Raw genomic sequence first — 10152 nt, 5'->3', positions numbered from 1 at the left:
GGGACCGGGCGGGCGGGGGGCGCCCAGGGCTCTATTGATCCCCGCGACCGGCGGCAAAGCGAACCCGACAGCTGGGCGGGGGGACGGCGGGGAGCCCCGGTGCGCGGCCCCGACGGGGCGGTGATGGCCGGCTCCGGCCCGGCGCGGGGGCACCTGGCGGGGGGGGGACACACACGACAAACACAAATCGCGGCAGCAGCCCCCCGGGGCTTTTAAACCCCCGCAGGAGCACCCTCGGCCCGGGGACAGCCCCGGCGGCCGCCCCGCAGGCTCGCCCGGCCCGGGCAGGCTCCGCACCCCCCCGCCGGCTCCATCCGCCCCCCGGCACCGGAGGGGCTTTTCCTCCCTGCGTTTTCCTTTTTATTTTCTAATTTCTCCCTCCCCCAATTTTTTTTTTTTTTTTTCTTTTTCAAGGACGGGGAAAACCAGACGTGAAAGAGAGCGCGGACGGTGAGTAAGAGCGCGGGATGCTGCGGGCTCCGGGGCGGCCGCGGAAGGTGCGCGCCCCACCGCGCCTGGCAGCCGCGTGTGTAACCGCTCAAACCGTTTAATCCGCCGTTTCCCTCCTAATTCCTCGCCAGCGGATCGATCAGCCCGCGGGGAAGGGGAGAAGCGGCGGAGGGAACGGGAGGGGCCCGGCCCGGGCGGTGACACCCCGGGAGCGGGGGGGGAAGCGCGAAGGAGAGAGAAATCGCGTCCCTCCGACCCGCGACCAACCGAGCCCCTGGAAGGCAAAATCAAATTAATTTTTATTTCACAAAACCTCCCCCCCCCCCAAAAAAAAAGGAAAAAAAAAATAGTACATCAGCGGCAACCGGAGCCGATCGGCCCCAGCCGGGCGCTGCGAGCGCCGGTAACGGAATCCCGGCGAAATTCCCGGCGTTCTCCCTCTGCCCGCGGCGGCCGGGGGGCGGTGGGGCCGGCCGCCCCCTCCCCGCCACCCCGGGCCCCTCGGAGCGGCCCGTCCCGCCGTCCCGGCCCCTCCGCGCTTTTTCTCCGCGGAAAAGCGAGAGCCGTCGCGGTTTCTTTCCTCTTGGCGAGGCGCCCCGCGGGAGGCTCCGCGCCCCCCCGCCCCGCTCCCGGGACCCGCCGGTTCTGCTGGGGGGAAACCAGGCGAAACCGGGAAAACTCGTTCGACGCCGCTTCCCAACCGAACCGCACCGCTGCTCGGCGGCGGGAGCCGCCCGGTGGGTCCCGGTAACGGATTCGTGACCCGACGGGAGGGTGCGGTGGGGGGGGGCGGGGGGAGAGGCCGGACCCCACGAGCTGCCCCGTTCCACACACCCCCCCCACACCCCCCCCGAAGCGCACCCACACACCTTACCCGCTGCAGCGCGGCCTCCGGGCACGCCCGCCCGCCCGTCCGTCCGTCCGTCCGTCCGCCGCTCGGTGCGGGCCGGGCGCGGGCGGCGGCGCCCCGGCGGCTCTATAAAGGGGGGCGCGGACGCCCCGTCCGGCGGCGGGCGCGTTGTTGGGGATGGGGGGGAGTTGGGGGGGCGGGGGGGGATGGTTGCGTGCGTGTAGGGGAGGGGGGGGGTGGGTGGACTGGGGGGGGAGGGGGGGGGTCGACGGTAACGGCGGCGGCGATTGGCCGGGCCGGGCCGTGACGTCTGCGCGCGGTGCATAAGGCAGCGGCCGCGGGGCTGCCGGGAACATGCAGAGCGCCCAGCGCTGCCGGGACGGCGCGGGCAGCGCCGCTCTCCTGCCCTCCCTCCCTCCCTCCCCTCCCTCCCCTCCGCCGCCGCTCCGGCCGCCGCCGCCGCCGCGGGAGGCGGAACAAAAGCCGCGCAGCGCCGGGCGATGCCGTGCCGGCTCGGCGGGGACGCGGCCGGCCGCCGCGGGTAGCGCGCAGGGCGCTGCGCGGGGGTAGGTAGGAGCCGGGCGCGACGGTCCCGCCGAGACGTCGAGGGCAAGAGCAGAGAGGAGCGAGGGGACGGAGCGAGGAGCTGCGGAGCGCCTGCCCCCCCCCTCCCCTCCCCGCCCCCCCCCGCCCCCCCACCCCCGCGTAAGGACGGCGGCCCGCTCCGCGGCGCGTAGGGCCATGTCGCCGCGGCAGCAGGCAAAGCCCTTCTGACCGCTGTCGGGTCTCCATGTCTCGTTTTGGTTTATATTTATTTTTATTTTTGGTTTTTTTTTTCCTCCTTTGATTTCTCCTTGGGAAAAGCACTTTGACTCCTGACTGCTCTACCTCAGACCTGAGAAAAACTCATCACGCTCGCTTTTTTGGCGGTTTTTTTTTTTTTTTTAATTTATTTTTTTTTTTTAAATTTTGATGAGCGCCGATCTTTATAGTCGTTGTTGTTTTATTGTCACTATTATCATTGTTGCTGTCGTGGTTGGTAGCGGCCGGGATTCTGCGGTTGTGTCGAAGCGCTGGTCTCCTCGGGCAGTGGGTGGTTTCTCCTGTGTATCCCTCCTAGGACACCCGAACGAAGATTTTTCTTCCCTTTCTTTTTCTCCTCCTTCACTTCTCCAAGGCTTTTAAAACAAAACAAAACAAAAAAAAAAAAAAAAGAGCAAACCTACGCCGGTGTTGTCGTCTTTTAAAAAAAAAATTTTTGTTGGTTTTTTTTTTGTTGTTGTTTTTTTTTGTGTGTTTTTTTCTTGACATCTGGGAAACCAATACCCCCCACTCTCAGAAATAACCAAAGACAATGGTTCACTGTGCGGGCTGCAAAAGGCCAATCTTGGACCGGTTTTTGTTGAATGTACTGGACAGGGCTTGGCATGTGAAGTGTGTTCAGTGCTGTGAATGTAAATGCAATTTGACAGAGAAATGCTTTTCGCGAGAAGGCAAGCTTTACTGCAAAAACGACTTCTTTCGGTAAGTACCGCACCCCCCCGCCCGGAGCCGTAGCTCCTTGACATCCATTTTTCATCTTCCATTTTTTCCCCTTTTTTTTTTTTTTTTTCTCTTTCTCCCCGTTGTTCCGTGTGACCCACAAATGCCTTCTCCCTCCCCCCTCGCCCGCCGCCGGTGGTCTTTCTGCAGGTGACCCCCCCTCCCGGGGTGCCCCGTCGGGTTGCTCGGCCGAGCTCCCCTGCCCCAAAGTTGCCTCGCAACTATCGACCGGCGGAGCGGGCCGGGGGGGTGCGGCCCGGGCCCGGTGCTGCGGAGCGGGGGGTTACACCTTCCCGGCGGGGCTTTCCGCGGCCCCGAGCGCAGCGCTCCGCGGGCCCAGCGCCTCCCGTCAAACCGAGCCGAGGCCGCCGCGGAGGGCAGCGACCGCCCCCCCCGCCCCGCCGCCGGGGGGTTGGTGCGGAGGGGAAGAGGCGACCGGGACCCGCTCGCCGCCGCTTCCCCCCGCGCATCCCGGCGGGGCCCGGCCCGCAGCGCCGTCGGGATACATTTATTTGTAGTTCTTGCCCCGGTAATCCCGGCGAGGACCGGCCCGGCTGCCGGCGGCCCCGGGGGGTGGCCCCGGCGGAGCGCAGCGCGGGGGGCAGCGGGCCCGGTGCGGGGCCGGGGTCGGCAGCTCCTCCGGGCCGATTAATAACAGAGAAGAATTTCTGCTTAATGTTTATTAGAGCGTCGTTAATCAGCGTGTCAGGACGCAGAGGGGAAACCCTGGACAACGCAGCCCCGGTGTTTCATTAATCCCTCAGCCCTCCATCCTCCCCTGCCCGGATCGGGCCAATTTTTTTTTATTTTACTTTTTAAATTTTTTTTTTTTTAAGTAATAATTTCAGGCATTCGCTCCTTCGAGGGCTGCGGAGCAGTGCTTTATCTGATCGCCTTTTCCCCCACACGGCCGAGCGGGGCAGCCGCCCAGAGGCCGCGGTGGAGGGCGCGGGGCCGCGGTGCGCTCGCCCGTCGGGGCCGGGCTTCGGGCGGCTCGGGAGGGGGCTCCGCGGCTCGGGCGGGCGCTGCTGAGCCGCTGCCGGGCCTCTCCCCGCAGGTGTTTCGGGACCAAGTGCGCGGGTTGTGCCCAGGGCATCTCCCCCAGCGACCTGGTCCGCAGGGCGCGGAGCAAAGTGTTCCACTTGAACTGTTTTACGTGTATGATGTGTAACAAGCAACTCTCCACCGGCGAGGAGCTCTACATCATAGACGAAAACAAGTTTGTCTGCAAAGAAGATTACCTAAATAACAGCAATACTGCCAAAGAAAACAGCCTGCATTCAGGTGAGGGAGCGCGGCCGGGGTGATGCGCTCAGTCCCCGCTTCTCCGTGGGGCGAGAGCCGGTCCTTTCCCCTCCCCTTCCCTTCTCCTCTCTCCCTTCTTTTCCTCTCTCCTTTTATCTTCGCCTTCTCTCCTCTCCCTTCTCCTCTCCTTTTCTCCTCTCCTCTCCCTTCTCCTCTCCTTTTTTCCTCACCTTTTCTCTTCCGTTTTTCTCCTCTCTCACGTTTCCCCCTCTCTCTCCTTTCCCCCTCTCCTTTCTTTCCCCCTCACCTCCGGTCGTACCGCGGCCCGTCCCCCGCGGCCGCCCCGAGCCTGACCGTGACCCCTTTTCCTCTCCCGCAGCCACCACCGGCAGTGACCCCAGCCTGTCCCCCGACTCCCAAGACCCTTCCCAGGACGACGCCAAGGACTCGGAAAGCGCCAACGTGTCCGACAAGGAGACGGGCAGCAACGAAAACGACGACCAGAACCTGGGCGCCAAGCGGCGGGGACCCCGCACCACCATCAAAGCCAAACAGCTAGAGACTCTGAAAGCCGCCTTCGCGGCCACCCCCAAACCCACCCGGCACATCAGGGAGCAGCTGGCGCAGGAGACCGGCCTCAACATGCGGGTCATCCAGGTACCGCCACCCCCCCGCCGCCCCGGGGGCTGCCCTGGCGAGGAGGGACGGGCGCCCGGTAGCCCGCACGCTGCGGGGCCGGGGGGAGCCCCGCCATCGTTTTAAATCGTTATGATGGGGTCAGCCTGGCAGCCCCCACCCACCCTCCCCACGGCAGGGGCAAAGCTGCGGGTCTCTTTTCGAAAGTCCTAAAGAAGCTGCAAACAGTATCGAAATTAATAACCATAAATGTGAGGGGTTAATGGATAAATAAGAATGGCAACGCGCTGGAATTATTAAAAGGTTTATAAACCCGCAGCGCTGGGGGTAATGGGGGGTTAAAGGACCATTAAAGACGAGGTTAGATTGGAGAGTCTCAGTGTGAGGGTAATTAGGACTAATCTTGTCAGGGTAATAAGAATTAACTCAATCATTCTTGACCTGCAGCCGGCGAGCCGCGGGGCCGCCGTCACGCGTGGGTTCGGCCCCGTGTGAAACGAGGAGGAGCGCGGCTCGGGGGGGACCCCGGCCCGGAGCCTCCTCCCGCCGCAAAAAAAAAAAAAAAAAAAAAAAAAAAAAAAAAAAAGAAAAGGACACCGGGGAAACGCGCGGCACTGCGGAGTGTGTGTGTGTGGGGGGATGGGTTGTCCGTGGGGGAGGCGCGGGGCGTCGGCGGGTCCGTGGAACGGGACACCCGGGACGGCGGCTCCCGTGACCGGCGCCTCCCCCGCCGCCCCCCAGGTCTGGTTCCAGAACCGGCGCTCCAAGGAGCGGCGGATGAAGCAGCTGAGCGCGCTGGGCGCCCGCCGACACGCCTTCTTCCGCAGCCCCCGCAGGATGCGGCCGCTGGTGGACCGCCTGGAGCCGGGGGAGCTCATCCCCAACGGGCCCTTCTCCTTCTACGGAGGTGGGTGACGGCACCCCCCATCCCACCCCCCGGCGACGCGGCGGGGACACCCGCACCCCCACGCACCCCACGATACCCCCGACCCTCCCCGGGGGAGGCGGGCGAGCAGCCCCGCGGGTTTCCTCGCCCCCGGGGGGGGCAGTTGTGCAGGGGCTGCTGTCGCCGCGGTGCCGGCGGGACCCGGGGCCGAGCCGGACGGTTCATTTCAGTGCCCCCGCCGCGGGGGGGGTGGCGGGGGGGGCTCCGCTGAAGGCGGGGAGTCCCCGAGGACCGGACGGGGTCCGTCAGCTCGTTTCCCCGCTGGGTTCGGCGAGCCCCGGGTGACCTTTGGGGGCCAGCGGCAGCACCGCCGTTACAAAGCGCATCCTCGTGTCTTTTCCGCACGGTTCCTCCGCCTGCGTGTTACCCTCCCGCTGTTCTCTCCTTCTCCACCAGATTATCAGAGCGAGTATTACGGCCCTGGAAGCAACTACGATTTCTTCCCGCAAGGACCTCCTTCGTCTCAAGCTCAGACCCCCGTGGATCTCCCCTTCGTGCCCTCCTCGGGGCCATCAGGCACCCCGCTGGGGGCCATGGACCACCCCCTGCCCGGACATCACCCCTCCAGTGAGGCTCAGCGCTTCACTGACATCATGTCGCACCCCCCAGGAGACTCACCCAGCCCCGAACCCAACCTGCCCGGGTCCTTGCACTCCATGTCCGCGGAAGTTTTTGGCCCCAGTCCTCCATTTTCTTCGATATCCGTCAACGGTGGTGCTAACTATGGCAATCACTTGTCACATCCCCCAGAAATGAATGAAGCGGCTGTGTGGTAGCTTTAAAACAAACTGGGTCTAAGTAAGTGATGATCATCTAGTCTGCTTATTGTTACGGTGTACAGAAATGAATAAATATAACATCTCTCCTGCCCTAAGACAATATTACCTTGGGAACGAACTGAATGCAAATCGCTCCAAGGCAAGCTTTGCTCTAGACCAGGACAATCTCCATGTTATGGTTGTATCAAACAAGCAAGGGGACTTTTTTTGTACCATTGACAAAGAAACTGGTGAAGCTGTACAGTAAAGTGCTGCCATACCGTAGGATGGCGTAAGTTTGATTACCCAAGTTGGATGTCATCCTAAGAGCCACAATCCTTAGAAACTTCTCATTTAAAAAATTAATAATTGAATGAAGGAAAGGTCAAAGAAAAGGGGGAAAAAAAGCTTCAAGAACTCTAGCGTTCCCGGTTAAGGATGGTTCTGGCATTATGAATTTGTTTGTTAATTTTTGTCTCTCAGAAAGTTCGACAGCAAGAAACTCTTTTTAGCTTCAGCCATTTCAGCCTGCTGACTATCAGGTGGGACAACTTTCTTTTTCCTCTGTTTTTGTTTTGTTTTCCAAAATAGCAAATACTAAATGTTAAGCCCTCAGCACCAACTCTTCTACCTTCACAAAGCTACACGTACAAAACCTCCTCATCATAGCAAAGGTCACCACCCAGACCTCTAACGAAAATGACTTGAAAACAGACAAACAAACAAAAAGTATTCTACCTTCACAGAGAGAGAAAAGCTAAACAAAAAGACTCTATTGAACTAAAAACAGTCAACTGTTTACGTCTAATGTTAAATTCAGGAGTTCAATGTTTTACTAATAAATCCTGTTTTAGAACCTCTTGTTCAAAAGCAAAATATTTTGAGCAACCAACCAAAATAGTTCATTTTCTTTTCTGTAGATGTTATAACAGATTGCAGGGCTTGTGGTTCACTGTGCTAGTTTGTAAAAGGTGTTGTTTACAGAAGGCAAAGAAAAAAACCCCACGAAACCCAGACAGTTGCCAAATAAAGTAAATATATAGCACAAATACTGTAAGGTGCTTTGCACCAGCAACCCGAGAAGGTGTTTAAAAAGTGTTACAAGGTTAAAAAAAAAAACAAAAAAACAAAAAAACCCATCTTTGCTAATTTTTAGTCCTGTTGAACATTCATGGAATTGTTAATATGACTAATATAGACCCACACAGGTTTTATTTTTGTGTCTTTAAAATAAAGTCCAAAATATTTAAATTTTATGGTCAAATATGCAGTCAACAGCTGCTACTTTTTTCTTTATATATTAAATTTCTCATATGTCTTTTATTGTTCTAATAAACCTAAGCTTGTGTGACCTCCAGTGCATATTAGACCATTCACTGTATGAAAGAAAACATGTTGGATAAAATTTGTGCGTTTTTAATAAAATTAGAAAATCTGATGTTTAGATAACTTGTGTTTCATTTGATGTTTTAAGCAGTTTTAAATGGATTCTCTTGAGTAAAATAGCCCTGAGAAAGAATGATCTACTCTGCTGATAATCCTGTATAGCTCTTTTGCTGTGGTAGAAGTCGAAGCCCTGGTGTCGATGCAGATAGCAGTCAGTGGCAGCTCCAGCCTTTCCTTCCATCTGCAGGCTCAGTTGTTGAAGCACAAATAATACCTGATGCTGTACGTTAAATTTCAAATTGGAAACCAATCAAATTGTTAAATATATTAACCTGTTCTTGGTCTATGCTAGGAGAAAACATATTCAAAAATGCTTATTTTATGCATAAACAAAAATGTACTGTAAACGTAAAAAGCTTGCAAACGTACAGTTTTTAACTGGTCTGGTTTTAGTTAAATTTATTCTCCAAAGGTAATTTTTTTTTTTTTTCTAATTGGGTGGTTTTGAACACAGCATAACCTCAATGTCGTGAAAGTAATTTTAATCCTTTCATAGAGCTGATGCAAAGTCAATTGTTTAATAGCGTTTGGTATATGTGAAGTTCTCTGAAGGGCAGCGGGGCAGAATATTTTGCTTTGCACTAGATACCTACTCATTTTCTTGGAGAAAAATGAAACAAAAAACCCCTCTGGAACTGTGTGAAATGACAGATTTAATGTTTTAATTATAAATGATTGCAGAATCCCAAATACTCAGTTCTTCAGAAGCAAAAGTCTCACTGATTCCGAGAGGACTTTGACCTGTGTTAGAAGCAAAGAATTAGGTTCGGTTCTGAGCAGTCACTGGTTTCAGTGTTTTCCACCTGCTGAGCTAATAGACCGGGATGAACGATAATTGCATATTTTCCTTCATCTCTCAGCTAATCGTGATTCTGGCTGGCTTCTTTTTTATTTTACGTAGACACAGAAATTTACGCTAAAACGCAGACTTCTACATTCCCAGCGATTCAGTTATTTATCTCTTTGGACTAAGGGCGGGGGGGGATATCAAAATGCTTTAAAGTTGTATGATTTGTAATTTCCAATGGTGATTTTTTATTTTGTTCACAATCTAGTTTCTATGCCCAGCAGAGGGGCCGCCTAGATGAAGCAATAGTTCACTTTAAACACAAAATGTCTTATATAATAATATAAAGATAAAAAACTATCTGCAAGGGATCTGTTAGTGTTTCTAAAAAAAAATTCATGCTTTATTAAATACAGGGGAGACTTCTTAAACTCATGGACTCCGTGTCTAACTCATTTATTTGTCTTTTGTATTGTTGCTCTGTTTTGTTGCTCTGTTTTGCATTTATATAAGCACAGTAACGGGTGATCTATTTATTACAAACTTTTACTTATCTGGGCAAGTGCTATTGATAAATGTTGCTGCTCGCACTTCTGGTCTATGCTGTTGGTTTATGGTTGAATCAATTATTTTAAATGAAAATTTCACCGAATAGGCTTATTTTGTAGAAAACTTGTCTTGCGAGTGGGGTTTTTTGGTTGTTCTTTCTTTCTTTTTTTTTTTTTTTTTTTTGGTAACGAGGTATTTGTACAAGTTTATTCCCTGTTAATTTAGACAGCGATGTGATACGGTTCAGTTTAGGTCAGTGGGTTATAAAAGGGAGGGAGGAGAGGCTGTATTTTTTGAAGCTCCCATCCCTTCCGCAGGGGTTTGGCCCGTCTTCGGGGGGGAGCCCGGGAGCCGTTCCCAGGCTTAAGGCTGAGCGTGTCCTTCAGCGCTTCCCGGGATCCGCTCTGGAGGCCCCAGCACTTTGCAGATTTGAATTCTGGGCTCTTCAGAGCGAGCTCGGTGTTTCTGAAGACCCTAATCCAGCAACAATTGCACAGTCAAAACTCCTTTTGAAATCATTGTCACGTTGGGTTCTTGTAAGTCCTTGTTTACAAGAGCATTTCCATTGACTTCAGTAGCATTACTTGGGTGAAAAGAGGTCTGCGGGAGAAGGGCCTCGAAAAATATGTGCTGCTTGGGTGGATTTTACATGTGCGTATTCACTTTGTTAACTGCAGGAACACGGACACGCAACACGCGACTGTATGTATGTGCCATGTCATTTCAAAAGCGTTTTTCGAAATAATTGCTCTCTTTTTGATCTTTCCTTCCTCGGCCGCTGCTGGTTTCGGTGACCTTCACCTTGTTGCCGTGTCCCGGCGGAAGGCGCAGCCCGGTGACGTGAGACCCCGCGCAGGCCCACGCCTGCTCACCCCGCTGGGGCGTTCCGCGCCCTCCCGGCACGGAGCAGGGAGCCCCCGTGCTTAAACGCGCCCGACGGAAG

At 55.1% G+C, this 10152-nt stretch overlaps 1 protein-coding gene across 1 annotated transcript; it reads left to right on the top strand.

Moving 5' to 3' along the window:
* The first annotated feature begins 1788 nt into the window (after positions 1 to 1788).
* Positions 1789 to 9019, top strand: LHX1 (LIM homeobox 1). Its single transcript, XM_074922662.1, has 5 exons — positions 1789 to 2824; positions 3900 to 4126; positions 4467 to 4744; positions 5465 to 5630; positions 6066 to 9019. Exons 1-5 carry the CDS (start codon positions 2655 to 2657, stop codon positions 6443 to 6445), a joined length of 1221 nt encoding a protein of 406 aa, XP_074778763.1. The 5' UTR covers positions 1789 to 2654; the 3' UTR covers positions 6446 to 9019.
* Positions 9020 to 10152: the final 1133 nt, after the last annotated feature.

The sequence above is a fragment of the Athene noctua genome, chromosome 19 (genome assembly GCF_965140245.1).
Source record: "Athene noctua chromosome 19, bAthNoc1.hap1.1, whole genome shotgun sequence".
In the NCBI taxonomy this organism is placed as follows: domain Eukaryota; kingdom Metazoa; phylum Chordata; class Aves; order Strigiformes; family Strigidae; genus Athene; species Athene noctua.
This window is presented reverse-complemented; position numbering and strand designations above follow the sequence as displayed.